This window comes from Lissotriton vulgaris, chromosome 8 (genome assembly GCF_964263255.1).
Source record: "Lissotriton vulgaris chromosome 8, aLisVul1.2, whole genome shotgun sequence".
Taxonomy (NCBI): domain Eukaryota; kingdom Metazoa; phylum Chordata; class Amphibia; order Caudata; family Salamandridae; genus Lissotriton; species Lissotriton vulgaris.
Genome location: NC_141696.1, coordinates 121,720,412 through 121,737,292, shown reverse-complemented (window position 1 = coordinate 121,737,292; position 16,881 = coordinate 121,720,412). Strand labels below are relative to the sequence as shown.

At 43.4% G+C, this 16,881-nt stretch overlaps 1 protein-coding gene across 1 annotated transcript in view; it reads left to right on the top strand.

Annotated features, from left to right (window-relative positions):
- Positions 1-16,881, top strand: part of LOC147693576 (solute carrier organic anion transporter family member 2B1-like) — a 426,250-nt gene that overhangs the window by 276,913 nt on the left and 132,456 nt on the right. The window contains exons 9-10 of the mRNA XM_086933806.1: positions 4,098-4,262; positions 6,461-6,659. Of these exons, the coding sequence (XP_086789932.1) occupies positions 4,098-4,262; positions 6,461-6,659 (364 nt within the window). The remainder of the gene's footprint in view (positions 1-4,097; positions 4,263-6,460; positions 6,660-16,881) is intronic.

Sequence of the window (16,881 nt, the reverse complement as noted above, 5' to 3'; positions counted from 1 at the left end):
ATGTCAAATGTTACCCTGAAATAATCATGTTGTAGCATCTCCTAGTACCCATCACATGAATTTAGTTTCTTTCCAAATGTCATGAGCCTCAGTTTGGAAAATTTAGCAACTAACCCATTCTCCAGGTTAAATTTGTGTAAGTGGTTTAACTGATGTTGTAGGACACTACAGTGCAGTAGATATATCACCTTTTGTAGTCACTCATCTTGAGAAAGTGGTAGATGACACCATTCTTTGTGTGAGTGGGCCCATCATTGGACTTTAAGGGCCATAACTATCAGACTCTTGACGATTTATGAAATTTTAAATAAACATCTGCTTTTTGTTTGGCATTTTGTAACAATAGGCATTTTATATGGGACATATCTTAGCATGTCAACGCTTTAGTTGGGCTAAAGAAACACAAGGATACAATAGATTCTTATTTTATGTAGCTTTTTGGTTGACGTATACAGATTAGCATATCAGAAAGACAAATGCACTAGTCTGTTGGGTTCTCCCCACAATTTTTGTAACTTTTTCCATTTCTTGTATATGGAATTTGGTATATTTTTCACATATGTGTTTTTAAAATTGACATTTTTAACTCAATGTGTATATATTCTTTATGCTGCTTGAAACATTATATAATATGATACAGCATTAAAGATGTATTATTTAGCTAACTTGTAATATTTGATTTGTTCAGTTTTAAGGTCAACATTGAAGTATATATGAGATTATAGTGATAAATGTTAGAGTGAATGGTTGATGAGATTTTTTGGTGACTAACTGAGTTCCCAAAGGGAATTTTTATGACTTTTCAGTATTGGACAGAGCCCTTTCTATTGGGTCTGGGGCCCCTCTTATAATTCCTCCTTTTGGTGTTTATGAAAGAATCATCAAGTCATTTGCATATGTTATTTTTGTACCTCACAGCTTATGAGGAATGCCCTTATCTAATTCTAATGTTTTGGCTAAATCAGCAATGTGCAAGAAAAATGTTAATCAGGCCAAAATTCAACATTACTTGAGGCCGTTCTCTAGAGAAGGGGCACTAGGACCAGAGCTGCACCCTGAAATGAGTAAGCCTCGATCAGCGCTCCCTCACCTGGCGCTAAGGAGCCCGCCCAGTCTCAGAGGCTGCTCCAGTATCGCCTGAGCCCCAAATATTAAAGCACGGTATGGTCCATGGCTCTACGCTGGAACTGCGCTCTTGCATTTAATCCTGTGTGCTGACCTGCGGGGGCCTCCCTTGTAGTGGTCACTAAGGGCACAGATCCCCGCTGTGGGACACTTTGAAACTGGTACCAAGTGCTGCTTTATTGCCATAGCAGTTTGGGTTAACAGGGACAGGAGGGACAAATGGTCACAGCTGGAGGAGGTATAAGGGAATTTGATGGGTACATACAAACAAGAAATACTATGCAGGGGCAATAAGGTAAGCAGCTATTGGCACACCAACTCTGTGCTCAGGCACTTCAATGCAGAATACTGGAGATTGAGGACTCTCAGGGCACTAGGGTTGACCAGGATGAACCCGTAGCTCAGGAGTTTGAACACTTCCACTCTACTTTGTACATGGCTGAGGCCCAGGACTGGGGGGACGCTAAACATTACTTGGCGCAGGCTCACCTGGCCCATCTATCCCCAGATGGCTCCTCTATACTAGACATGGCTATACAATGTCTGAAGCCAAGCAAAGTGCATGGCCAGGATGGGTACACCTCAGACTTCTACAAAATGAATGCAACTATCTTACTACCTGTTCTAGTGACCTCTTTGATATCGACAGGATTATGGAATCCATACAACTCCAATATAACTGTGGCCTCTCATCCAGTGCTCATTGGCAATTTGTTGCCCTTTGACACTGGCTCCTGCAACCTCACATTCACCCTCAGACCTCCTTGGAAAAATTACTCCTCACTTGTTCTTCAGGTAGGCCCATAGTATCTGACATATATAAGTTCTTAAATACCCCATTTGTGCTTTATAAATCACTAGCACAACAATGCTAGGAAGATTGTGCACTACTGGTACTATACTCTGTCTAGGGAAGCTAAATGAAAGCAGAGCAGTGATGCACCATGTTGAAGTCAGTGTGGACAGACTGACACACTTACAAATCTTCTTCGACACTGCCCCTAGATACAACTGTTCTGGGCAGAGGGTTTGGTGGTGTAACTGAGATTTATGGCACAGACATCCCTTGTTGCCCAGACAAATCCTTCTAGGACTTTTCAACCCCCTACTTACCCTCTGAAATCGATAAGGGGTCGGGCCATCACTCTGGCACATGGCACAGCCAAACAGGTACTTCTGACCAGTTGGGGCACGGAATCGGTGACGATGCACCTGGACTGAATGCAAAAGTTATGGAATCTATTGGGGACGGAGTAATTAACAGCAGCCGTGGCCAACATGTTTACATTCTTTGCCAAAACGGGGGTGACCTGCATGCAATTTCTGTCAAATGAATTAAGGGAGATGAGTTTTCCAGCCTATTTACGGGTCCTTTGCCTTACACGCTTGGAACACAACACTCACCGATGTGCAGGGGGAAACCTTCACTACTCATACTTTCCCTCAAGCATTGGCCGCTGTATATTTTTTTCTGCTATGAGCTGCTGAGGAATTTTGTCCCATCTCTTTTTCTTCTCCTCTTAACTTTTAGGCCCATTCCCTAACCTTGTTGCCTTCCTTAACTATTACTTTTCCCTGTTATTGTTGCCTCCTTCTATTGTTCTAACTAGCCATTGGATGTATGTGGGATGCATGTTTTTATTGATTGCTTCTAAAAATAAATGAAAGAGTTGTAAACCTAAAAAGGTTAAGAATAGGCAAATGGAAACTTTCTGAAAGTGCAATTTTCTAACTTGTAATGAAAAATCAGACTTTACCATTAAGGAAGATTTATCATTACAATTTCATAGACACCAATCATGAAACATCTACCTGGTCCTAATCGGGAAATGCAGCTTATTAAATGTCATAAGGAATCCCCAATGTTATGTTATGTTATTCAATGCGAGGTGTAGGACTCACTGTGGTGAGAAATGAATGTGGGAGTTTTTCACTACCAGGACATATAAGACTTAGAAGTACATTCCAACCTTTTATTTTCACAAGGGTGACATATGTAATAAAAAGGGAGTTTAAGACTTGGCAAGGGGATTTTGATGCTAAGTTGACATGGCAGCTTAAAACTGTATTCAGGCTGAAATGTAAGGCTTGGGACATGTTTTTAGGGGCTACGTCAGTGGCTGGCACAATAAGTGGTGCAGGTGCTCTAATAGCATTTATTTTATTTACAGGATCTGGATATATGTTGTACACTCTACAACGATCTCACAAGTACATTAAATATGTCAGTTGTGTATAAATCAATGAAACCATGTTAAAAGGAGAGAGCACACGCATGTTGACACTGGTTAGCAGTGGTATAGTGCACAGAGTGCTAAGTAAAATACAATGTAATTCAGCAAAAAGTGGAGGAAAAAAGTCAAAACGTCTGGGGGGTGATCATGCAAGGAGGGCAAGGTCCACCAAAACCCTTCACATCGGGATAATCAAGCAGCTGACTAGAAGACTTTCAAACCATCCAACTCAGCCGCCAGAGTTATCCCTAACCTCCCACCCAGAACTCACACCACACCACACCTCAAGGAACTATATTGGCACCCGATACAAAAATGCATTGAAATCAAACTCTTCACCCACACATTAAAGGCAGTATACAACTGAGGCCCCAACTACCTCAACAGTCTAATTTACTTTGTCAACCACCCAGACACTTCGGGACAGAGGACCTACACATAACCAGACAAGGAGGATGTTTTTGATTTGGGATTCATGGTTCAAAAGCAGAGAAAGATAGAAGTAATCTCATTAAAATATAAGTAATCTCATTGAAATACCATATTCAAATGTGCAACCTGGCTTGAGTGTTTACATTGCATGAAAAATTGCAGAGAGCTCATCGACCTTAGCACTAAAGAAGATTAAGATTTTACATTGAATATGTTATTAGCATGAGCGTCATCATTTTCATATAAAATACCTGTATACATTTCTATGGATCAGTTGCTCATGTTTGTTCTGTTTATTTTCTTTAGTCTTCCCCAAGGTTTTAGTGAAAAACCTAAAGAAACCTGTCTTTCTGCTGGTGATTTTGGCTCAGGTGATGCTATCTGCAATGGTGGCTGGTATAATGGTATTTATGGCCAAATATATGGAGAGGCAGTTCTCTATCACAGCGTCGATGGCTAATCTGATAATGGGTAAGATGAACAAAACATTGTAGAAAGTTACTGCCTCAGTGTCTTGCCATGAAAGAATCAAGCTGAATTTCCATCTGTACAATCGGGTGGCAATCCAAGCAACTGTATAATATTCAGATTAACTAGCTGGTGCCACTGGAATTATTCAGTAATGGAGGTCCAAATTATCCATCAGGGTTGACTAAATTATAAGGCAATAAGTTGTACATTTTGCGGGTTATTGTACCACAGTCTAACAGTATTATTTTGATGTTTCATCATTTACCTACACATTATTGTTGGATGGGCACAGATTCCCCCTGATTTGTAACAATTTAACATCTGGATGCAATTATGGGTAAATGCAAGAGGACAAGTTAGTCTTTGTAAAAGTTTGCTGCCCCTGTGTGGCAACACTTACGGTTTTTAAGTATTTTTACATGTGTTTGAGCTAGGACCTTTTTGTAGTTTTAAGATTATCCTGCATATGGTGGATCAGGTAGTAAGTCATTTAAATCCATAATTATGTGGGAATGTGTTAGCAGCAGGATCATATAATTACTACAGCCTCAACTGTAGTATGGATATGTTATGGCAATGTAAATAGAGCTTGTAGAATGCCAAGATCAAAATATAATTCTACAATTAAAAGAATACTGGGTAAAAACAAAGCTTTCCGTAAGGAGAATTTGGATTGTATAGTAATTATTTCTTTGCATATATTTTCTCAGCAAAAAACTCTGCTTTTTGAAAACCACTATTGACATCTGATGTAATGCAGAATGGTATAGAGAAAGATATTTTCGGACAACTGCGAATATGTGACGTTTCAATGCATGCCATCACATCGCATGCCGTTGGAACAGCAACTTTTACATCGACTTTTTAGTCGGGGGAGCGCTGGAAGTTGGAATACATTTATTTTCTATTCCAACTCAAGTGTGTGCAACAGTAGGGAAGGTGTTGGAGTTAAATCCAACACCTTCTACCCAATGCTGCACACCTTTTTTGTTGTAACGACATGCGATGTAATGTCATGCGTTGTAACGGGTGCGTAGTAAAGGCTGCTTCCCAGTATTAGGGCCCACATTGTCTGTTTGAACTCTTTGTCTGGAATTACTATCTTTAATTTCAAAGCAAACTAAGGTAGTATTGAGCTTTGTTGGGTAGATTGTTTCTGTGATACTTTAGGGTCAGGTGCCTATCCGGTATGAAGCACAGGAATTGGGTGCATTGTACAATGTTCAGGTTACTTCCCAATACTTCTATCTCTTTAAACCTGTTTTGTGCAGAAGTTTATAAGATGGGAGGACTGATAAGTAGATATTAGATTTTTTGCAGATTTAGTTATAGATGGTGATATTTCAAGGTTGGATTTTGCTGAGTACTTGTGACAACCACTTGACATCTTTAGAGAGTAAAGCTTTGATATCTAGTTGAGTGTCTACAGGATGGTGGTGGTGGTCACTTTCAGATCTTCGTTCAGTTTTAAAATTGATTATAAGCAACACTATATTCAAGTTGACTAATGTATAGTCAAGGATGGTGCTCCTGAATGTAGACAAATGCATAGGGTTAGCAGAAATATCATCTGGAAACCTCCCATTAAGGGACAGGAGCCCTAAAGCCTCTAGCTCATTTGAGAACAGCATCTTCTCTCCTTGATACTCACTTTTTTGTGGGGCATAAACTGCTAGGCAAATGCCCCAGACTTGTTTGGTAATTGTCGAGTGTCTCACTGAAATGTTGTAATTAAACACTTGTAGCTGATGAGGTTACTTGAAAACCACTGCAGCACAAGCTGCAGACAATTTTAAATGTTTCCACAGATCATCTGTATGTTGGTCTATTTGTGGGCAGGGACTTCAATTTCATTACTTGGTTGGACAGTGATACCTGGTCCGAAAGTGAGAGGCAAGATACATCCTTTACATAGCAGAGTTTGTCTCCTATTCCCTGTTGTGCATAATACCCTTCCGTATCCGTAAACTCTTATGGGTTTTACTATAGAGTGAGGTGGAAACGTGGATAATTTTAGTTCATTCACATACTCAAGTCCTAGGGAAATAAAAACAGGTCTCCCATCAGGGAAACCCAGGAATATCTCCATATAGCATAACAGGGAGTACTAGAATGAAACATCACTTCTTGTTTGTATGTGCCGCTCCTCGGATTGAAACACTATACAATTACACCTGTCTTTTGGTTGCTCTTCTCAGGTGCTGTACACATTCCTACAGCCATGGCAGGAATCGTTGTTGGAGGGACAGTCATGAAGAAGTTCCAGATGTCTCTTAAGCAGTGTGGAGCCATGTGTGCCATCGTGCTGGCCCTGTGCATCGCCATAGCCCTCCCCATCTTTTTCCTTGGATGTCCAACACAGACATTTTATGCTCCAGGACATGTGCCGGTTGGAAGGTAAAACAAAGTTCCGGGACTGTCAAAATGTCAAGAAAATCTGTAACTCTCTTTTTTTGTGTGTTTAGAATGCTTAATTGAGATAATATACAAAGTAAAAAATCAGTATAAAACAAACGGAGGTCGAATAGTACCATTATCGGGATTGAAATAAAAGAAGTGAGATAGAGAAATACGTTGAACCATAAACAAATAAGAACCATCTAACTAATTAATCTAACTAACTAAGATGACCGCCGAGCTGGAGCTCCACATGGAAGCTCCGGTGCTTGGGATCACAATATTGGGAAAATCCCTACTTATGCCCCACACTCCATTGTGTTGCTTGACAGCCCTGCTTAGATGAAGCACACTGCTACGCAACGCCACTACTCTTTTTTAGATAAGCTGCAACTTCAAAGGATAATCAGAAGGTTAAACTCTACCTGAGTCCTGCTGGCGACTCCGATGCCTCACCAATGATTGCTGAATCATAGATGAAGCAGAGCCGAGGCTTTTCCAGTACGGATGCGGTGCTTTGTTGCTGCGACCTCTGGCTCAACAGCTCCCCGTGCTGTTCTTTGCTCCTCAGACCCAAAGTCTGCACCTGGCCGGAGCTCACAAGACTAAGGGGGTGTATTTTTGGTCCTGGGGAGATGGGGGCCTCCTCCCACTGCAGTTGACCTGAGCTCGGCTCGGTCCCTGGTACTCCTTTCTGGATCTTTGTGCCTGGCTCCAGGGGCTTTGAGACTGGGCTCCGGTCCGCATATAAGCCTTCCCTTCTCTGATCGAAGTCAGGAACTCCTTGGATTTCGAATGGAGGCTTAGGGCTCAACAGGTTGAGTTTGTCCCCCTCTTGCTCTGAGACCTGGGTTCCAAGATGGGCTTGTGGCCTTGTGGGTGACCCCCTGGTCTTCGCCCTGCATGCCTAGTGATCACCCTGCAAGCTTGTGTCTCTAAAATCCTGGTGCTTCTAGCTCTCCCTTGGACTGGGATGTGCTCCCCCACTCTGACCATCCCCACGGACAACGTGAGTCCTGGTCTTCGCCTTGCATTCCCAGATATTTCCCTGTGAGCTCGTGTATCAACAACAGGGCTGCTGGTGTATATGTCATCTCCTTTGCACGTCTCCAACATGGACCATCAGCACTCTACCACTGGCAGAGCTGCTGGGGCGAGCGCCTCGGTTTTGCCGAGATGAGCATTTTTCAGCACAGACCAATGCCGGAGCCCCGAGGTTGGAGCCGTGGCTCAACTCTGCGCGACCATCTCTCTCTTCCTCCCCTTTTCCTTGAGCCCAGCTCCACACTCATCGTCGCTTCCTGACTTCCTCCCCACCGCCGCTCAGAGGACTCCATCGCATCACTGCCGATGCCTTCTGACTCTATTTTTTAGGTTGGCCGCTGAGGAATCGGGCCGAGGCCACGACTCTCCCCCCAACCAACCCTCCACCTTCGGATTTTACTACCGCTGCTTGAATGCAATATATCTGTGACGTCTTGAATTGAGCAGAAAAATCTAGCAAGAGCATGGGTGTCGGATTGTGTGAGTTAAGGAAGAGTTCTGGTAATGGAGTTGAATAATAGATGATCTGAAATTAGAGTAATGATGTGCATGTGAGAGAGATATGCCATACTTCTCTTGGATCTCCGTTAAGTCAATTGGAGACCCCTTGACCATCAGGTGGTCAAATGTAATAACGCCTTTATCGATCCATTCTTTCCAGAATAGAGCTCTGTTTTTAATCTTTAAGTATTTGTTGTACCAAATAGGAGTGTGTGCAAAGATTGTCCGAGTGAGAAAGAAGTTGCAACTGCAGTAGAGTGCATGAAAGTAGGCAATAAAAAATGTCTGGGGGGCTGGGATAATAGTGAGGGCACATTAAAAGAGAATGGTGCATACTGGGATTGTTCTAATGAGCTCCAGGCCTTTGAAGGTGTGTGTGAGGAATCTGATAAAAAGATCCAAACTTGTTTCAGGGTGAATGAAGAGTGATAACATCTAAGATTAGGGAAATTAACCCCTCCTAATTCTTTGGGCTGCTGAAGTCGACTGAGTGATATCCTAGTCTTACGATTATTCCATAGGAATTTAGTTAGGGAGCGATTAATAATATTAAAGAGAGAGAGTGGGAGAGTGACTGGGAGCATGGAGGGATAAAAGTTAATAATTGGGAGCAGCATCATTTTAATCATGGCTAGTCGACCCCACCAAGACAAAAATAGTGGTGACCAACTGTCAATAAGTGCCAAAAGTTTTTTAAGTATGTCTGAGAGGATGATATTAATGGTTTCTTTGATACTATTAGTATAAAGGATACCCAAGCATATAATACTCTTGGGGTTCCATGTGAACCCTGTATCTGGAAACATATGAGAAAAGCAATGTTTATTCAATGGCATAACCTTGGATTTATTAATATTAAGTTTGTAAGCAGAGATCAGAGAATCATTTTTTAGCAAAGAGAAAAATGCCGGCAAAGAGGTAGTGGGGTTGGAGAGGTACAATAAAATGTTGTCCGTATATGCAGTAAACTTAATATCGGTATGTTTAAATTGGAATCCAGTATAGTGTGGAGAATGGTGACTTTTTACCAAAAAGGGTTCAAGGGTGAGAATAAATAACAATGAGGATAAAGGGCACCCTTGTCGGTTCCTCTGTGGAGTGGAAAGTATTTCGACTGATGTTCGTTCACCCAAATGGAAGTGGAGGGTGCAGAATACAACATCTGGATGTATCTGAGAATGGGGGGCTAAAGCCCTGCCATTTCAGTGCTCCAAAAATGAATTCCCAATTTATTCTGTTGAATGCCTTTTCAGCATCTAACGTGATGTCAGCAAGTGGTGAATCCACCTTGGAGGACTAACAGCTGAGGTACCAAAATTACTTGAAATAAAGAAAAAACTTACAGTAAAACTATCTGGACCTGGTGTTTTGTCCTTGGGGAGTTGATTAATAGTGTTTGTAATTTCTTGTTCTGCTATAGGACTATCAAGTGATGTGTGGTCAATGTGCTTATAGGAAGGTATAGGTATGGATTGAAAGAATGAATCAATTTGAACAGCAGAGGAGGTCGACTTGGGACAGTAGAGAGAAGTATAATACTCAGTGAAACACTCTTAGTATCTGTAATATGTCTGCATCCTGTCCTATCTGTTATGGCAATGATTTTGGACTATGTATTTTAATTTTAAGATAAATTGCTAGAAATTTGCCAGCCTTGTCCCGGCCACCATACATTTTAGCGTTAAATTTAAGAAGATTATTACAGGAATTAGCCCAATATTGTTTATTGTATTTCATTTGGTTGGACAAAGTATCAAGGCAATTTGTGGTAAAGTATTTGTGTTCTAGGGCCTTGGTTTGTTTTAATATAATGTTGCCACAGTAAGTGCTTTCTTTTTCTTCTGGGAGACATAGTCTATTATGAATACTCTAGCAGTGGCTTTGAAAGCATCCCAAATAAAATTAAATTGTGATACAGAGGAGAGATTATTATTCCAAAATTTCTGCATAAATTGTGGATATTGTTCAACAAATTTTGTGTCCAACAAAAGGGCATTGTTAAAACGCTATTTATGTGAAATAGGTGTGGATGTGTGATATTCCATATCCAATTTGACTGTGTGTGATCAGAGATGAGAATGGATCCAATCTTGACATTTGTCATGAATTGAAGAGATGATTGGGTAAGAAATATATCATCTAATCAGGAATGAGACCTGTGAACAGGTGAGAAGAAGGAAAATTGTAAAACATGAGGGTGGAAAATTCTCCATGCGTCCAGTAACCCTCTAGATGAAATAGCTTTGTGAAAGGTTTTCTGCATCTTATTAGGAATCAATTTGGTTTGGGATTTCCGATCTATAAAAGGGTTCATTGGTTGATTGCAATCGCCGCCCAAAATCAAGTTTTCAGAGGCATGAAAAGAAAGGAGGGTGGAGAGGTCATTCCATAATACTAAATCAATACATTACAAATAGAAAATGGAGTATTGTTGACTTCAGCATTCAATAAAAGCCATCTACCATTATTGTTTTTCACCCAGTTTGCAAAGAACATTTAGTGAGTTATGAAATAGAATTACACCTTTCTTGTTATTAACTGCTGGGGTACAAAAAATATCGCTAACCCATAATTTCCACAATAAGGACAAATTTTGCTCTTTAAGGTGAGTTTCTTGCAATAACGCTATGTGACATTTCAATTTAGCAAGATGGGATAATACACGTCTTTTTAACTGGGTTATGATACCCTTAACATTCCATGATATATTACGTATTTCACTGAGTGGAGGATCTTATTCAAAATCAAGCACACAATTACATGAAACTTTTAAAAAATGTAGTAAATAAGTAGCAAAAGGCAGAGTATCCTTAAGCAATACAAGAACTCAATGGAAGTAAATCCAAGAGAGAAAAACAGATAAAGGCCAGAAAATAAGAAAAGATAAGAATTGAAAAAAGGAAAGGAAAATAAAACAGATAGCATGACGAACACAATAACACATGCCAGATAGAGAACAATAATATTAAACCCGAAAAACGAAAGCATAGGGATAAAGAGAAGCTGAAATAAAATGAGAGGTAAAGAAGCAAGGAAAAAAGCAGAAAGAAAGGAAGGGAAGGAGGAGATAGGAAGTAGAAACAAAAGGAGAACCCTGTCTTGATAGAATTCACTTTTCGATGCCCCATCCATCCCTATTTACATATGTGAGTTAGCATCATGTGTCTAACTGATGAAGTATACATACACGTTTTTGCATTATTCTTACTCCTTACACGATTATTCATTTATATGTGTGATGATATTAGTTTTCTTAGCTTAGCTCGTGTGCCTCCATTTTGTATATCACTCTGTGCCTGCGAGTCGCACTCGCTCATCTCTGAGAGGTAACCACAGAGAAGATGACAAAAAGCCAAAAGACTTTAGACATAATATTCACATACAAAAAAACATTAATATAGGAGTGGGGTCGAAATGGAACAGAGACTGCCCAGAGAGGGACACCGAAGAGAAACAAACAAATTAATGACAACAAAAAATGAGAAAACTGTAATCTAATCTAAAAAAATGACCCCCTTTTTGCAAATTGGAGTGATATAGTTGTTTACCTCCCTCTCCCTGTTGTATGGACAGATCATTTCTTGGTCCCTTTTGCTATGAGACTGCCGGGGCCAAAGTCACGGGAAAAAGCAAAAAGGGGCATAGTGTTGAGATGGGCGGGCTTCTAACAGGAAAAGTTTGGCAGCGCCTTCTCGTTGGGGGGCCTACCTGGCGGCACAGATGCCAAAGGGGCATGCATAAACTTAGACAGGCAGATTACGGAAGCCCTGGACAGCACCGCCCCCTGGTCATATAAATTACCAGGTAGAGCACATAAATCTGCGCCTTGGTACTCTGACGCCTTAGGAACGGCAAAGGCAGATTGTAAACGCCTGGAAAGGCGGTGGAGGAAAGATTTCTCTGACCAGGGGAGGAGGGAGTATAAAGAGGCATTGAAGAGCTTCCATGGGCTCATTAGAAAAGCAAAAGCAGTATACATTCTGGAGAGATTTGGATTGGCGGGCAACTCTACGCGGGAACTGTTTAGGGTCTATAAGGAGATATCTTCCTTGTCTACGGCAGCGACTCCGGCTACGGGATCAGAAGAACTATGTAACCGCATGGCTGATTTTTTCTCGGACAAAGTGGAGAAAATATACTCCACCTTCCCTGACTCCGCCCGTGTAGGAGAGGAGGTGGCGGAGGAGACAGAGTATGTCTGTGAGAGCAAAGGGTTTAAGCGTTTTTCCATGCCCCACCCAGAAGAGTTAATTAAAATCTGTATTAGTATAAAACCGGGCTCTCCCAGAGACCCGACACCCCCTAAGGTATTGAGAGGGAGCCTGGATATCGTGGAGCCATATATTAGAAACTTGGTGGAGACTTCTCTTTGGACCTGTACAGTACCTGGATGCTAGAAGAAAGCTGTGGTAATACCGCTCCCCAAGAAACCTCATATAGGCCCAGACCAACTGGATAATCTTCGCCCCATCTCTCTCTTGCCATATTTTGCCAAGGTTGCCGAGAAAGGGGTTAAAATGCAGCTGACGGCTCATATTAGGAGATCTAATCCCTGCATCCCACTCAGTCCGGATTCCAAGCCTGCTACTCTACAGAATCTGCCTTGCTCTTTGCCACTGAGACCATCAGGCAATATGTGGACGCAGGCCAGACGGCGGCCTTGATCCTTTTGGACCTCAGCGCCGCCTTAGACACTGTTGCCCACAACACTCTGGTCCAGTGTTTGAAGAAAGGAGGTGTGTCGGACAGTGCCCTCCTGAGCTGGTTAAAATCTTTCTTGTTGGGCATAGCTTCCAGGTGAGGCAGGGCTCACATTACTCAAAAGTCATTGATTTAAGACAGGGGGTACCGACCCTGAGCCCGACCCTGTTCAATCTCTACGTGGCTCCCTTAGCGAAGATTGCTGATGGGTTTGGGATCAGGGTTGCGTCCTATGCCAATTACATGAAGCTGGTGGTCTCCCTCACACAGACACTGGATAAGGCAGCCTTCAACTTCGTGGCGTGCCTGCAAGAACTGGCGCGCAGGCAAAGAATCTGGGGGTGTGGTTGGACACAAGGCTCTCCTTTGAGTACAAAACCAGGCGGGTGGCAGGCCCCTGTTTTGGAGTCCTGAAGGTCCTCCGCAAAACCCTGGATATGCTACCGGCTGCTGCCAGTAAGACAATGGTCCATGCTCTGGTAACATCGCGCCTGGATTATGGCAACATTCTCTATCTGAGTCCTACGACAAAGAGTATGCTCAGACTCGAGGGGGTGCAGAAGGCAGCAGCACGTCTGGTTCTTATGCTCCTGAGGAGGGCCTCGGCGAAGGCAGCGCGGGCTGCACTCCACTGGCTGTCAATGAGGAAGAGAGTCCTGTTTAAGGCAATGTGTGTTTGCCATCGAATCCTGCAAGGGACTACCCCCTCCTGTCTGTCGGAGCTACTCACCCCCTATGTCCCTACACGCCAACTAGGATCATGTGGGGGGGGGTCTGGTGTGCATTCCTGCCACCAAGAGCTAGGATGGGTGGACGCTCTTTCTGCCTGCTGGCTGCCCAGCACTGAAACAAACTCCCTGTGTACCTCCGGATAGAGGTTCAAGAGAGCTTTTTCAGGAAAAATTCGAAAACGTACCTTTTCCCCCGGGATAACTAGGAAGAGAGGCTGTCGGGTGTGGAATTTGTGCAGTTGCACCGCAGCCCGGGGACACACTGGCCAAGTGTAACCATGCGCTTTATAAATGTGCCTATTATTATTAACATAAGCAACACAATGGAAGGGAACTTACCAAACATTGGGGAAGACAACGGAGTGAAGCATACACAATTCAGGTGAGGACTTCAGCGTTAAATAAGATATTAAGGGGTAATCTGTCAAACAAAAGAGAGAACATGTAAGAAATCATTTAAGATTTGCTCAGTTCCATAGCTTCTCCCTTGTGAACGTGGATAAACTTTCTGAGTTCCGCAGAGTCTAAGTTCTGTCCTTGTTCATTACTTTGAAGAAACATGGATGGATAAGACCATAGCAGGCTTTCAATGCTCTCAGCAATGGCCTACGGTCAAGAAAGTCTTTTCTGCAATTGGCAGTAGGCTTAGAGGTATCTTGACGAAAGAAGATTTTGTGGCCGGAAGATAACATCTGTTTATGCTACTTAGCTGCATTGGGGGTTGCCATGAGATCAGAAAATAATGTGAAATATGCAATGATTCCCCATGGTTTGCTTGAGGATGATGCATTCTGGGGGCCAATCATTTGTGGCCTTTGAATATTGAGGTCAATAGATTTCGGTAAACCAACAATCTGAGGGACGTGAATCTTCAAAAAGGAGATGAGATCTGAGCCTTCTGAGCCTTCCTGAATTCCATAAACTCGATTTTCAAAATCTTTTGTTGTTTTCTGCAGTTGCCCTACATCTCGAGAAAGAACGTCCACTTTGGCAACAACATCTTGTGCGTCACTAATCTTTTTTTCTACCTCTGAAAGCCTAGACTCTAAACCAGACCATTTCTCCTCAATTCTTTGAAGTGTTGCAGTGGTATCCATCATAAAAGGTCAAACCTTACGTAATTTGTCCATAATGTCTTCCAAAGTCAAATGAAGAGGTGATTTTGTTGGGTAGGACAGATCTTTTCGAACTTGTTTGTTGGTATTGCCGACCGAGTCTTTGCGACCACTGGTATTTAAACCAACAGCCCCTTGGGGCTTGTTTGGATGTATGTACTCCATGTTCAAGACAATGTATGTTTGTAGGACCTCAGAGAGAAAGCAAAACAAAAAAAATCTTCTCTCAAAACTGAACAATCAAGTGAAGAAGTTGTACTAACAAGCCAAAGGAAGGCCTGTCTGAAGATGCAAGAGAAGTAGCACTAATAGTATAATGGTAGAACGTGAAGGCACATGATTAGGAGAAGAATTAGCCGTTGCAATTATACATTATCAATGTAAAATAGCATTAATAATAGTGCAGAGGGCCTCAATGGGCAAAAACCACCGGCCACAGGGCCATTCTTGCCACGCCGTTTTCTGTGGAAAGTGCAAGAATCAGGCACACAAAATTGCGGCTGCAATGTGTGGCGACAGAGGCAGAAGAAAAAGAAGAAAAATTTGTCCAGAAAGACCGTTTGAGGTCTGAAAAACTTGCCTCATCGCTCCACACCACTTTCGACGAGGAAATACATATTTATATCCCCGCACCATTGGGAGAAAATTGGAAAGGGGCGACCAATCGGTCCCCCCGAACGTATGGTGGAGTACCACGATCCCCCCGGGAAGCCGGGGCGCGCCTTTTTCCCGCCCTAGAGTGGGCTGGCCTAGACACCAACGCGGCCGGCCACGCCCTCGGAGGCAGGCGGGGGCGGGTTCACGCCCACCCTGAAGACGGATAAAAGGAGCGGAAGCCAGGAAAGCATCCTCTTGTTCCTGTGCTCTGAAGCTGCACCTCCCCGCTGCACGTGAGCTCGAGACGGAACGAAGAGCAATTTTGAGCGTTGTAATCCCCTCTTTTTGTCTTACAGATATCCCGTCTAAGAATGCCCAAGAAGGTCGGAAAGCGGGTCGGTACCGACGAGATGCTCCGCATACTCATGAAGGAGATAACCGATCTGAAGAGAAAGGTTGAGGCTAAGGACGGGGAGGGAGGATCGAAACGGCCTTTACAGGGAACAATTCCCGGTGGAAAAAGCAAGAGGCCCAGAAGGGGAGCACTTGGGGGGGAGACCCCGGTTCCCAAATCCCCACGAGAGGAGCCAACCCCGGCGCCAAAGGAGGGGAATCCAATCCCTGTGGTGGTCACCCCTGCGAACAGGGAGGATATGCCCCCCGAGTTAGCGGCACAATTGGCAGCGTGGTTGGGAAACGATAGTGAGGGCGCCACGGCTGACGACGCCCGGGCAGTGATGAGGCAACTGCGGGAATCTAGGGAGGCTGCGAAGACGCCATCTTCTGTTCCCCCACAGGTCCCGGCGGCTGGAAGTACAGCAGGCCCAAGTTCGGCGACAAACGTGGGGTCTACTTCAGGTAAGCGGCCATTGCCGATTGCGGGGGGGGAGTCTGCACCTTCTCGTAAGGAGAAGATTGCCCAGCACTTCCCACTAGAAATCAAGGAATTGATTTGGGCAGATAAATATGTAAACATGTTTTCATTGCTTACCGACCATTACGAGATCGAGCATGTAAAGAGTCAAAAGGAGCTCATGCATCCGAGTGTTTGGCGCGCAAAAATGGCCGCCTTTAAGGTCGACGAGACCATTGGTACTTGGGGCAGAGCATGGGGAATTTTTACTTCCATCATGGGGGAGCGCAGGCCTGAGTTGTTGACCGAGTTACCCATTTATCAGTCACGTATTATGGAGTATTCTGTGGCATATGGGGGCAATCAATGGTTCTGCTATGATAATTTGTTTAGAAAAGCTAAAGAACACGACCCGTTGTTGTCTTGGGATTGTTACGACTCTGTGTCTTGGCAAAAAATGGAGAGTACAGGGATGTTGAAGGTGCCATTAGTAGGGAGTAACGGGGGGGAATCATCCCGCCAAAACTCTGGGACGCCCTTTCGGACGGGTGCAGGTAACGAGTTCCACACGAAACCGAGTGGCAACACAGGTAAAAGGGGGATCTGTTGGAATTTTAACAGGGGCAAATGTACCAGGCCCCAGGGGTCATGCAAATTCAGACATGAGTGTGGGGGGTGCG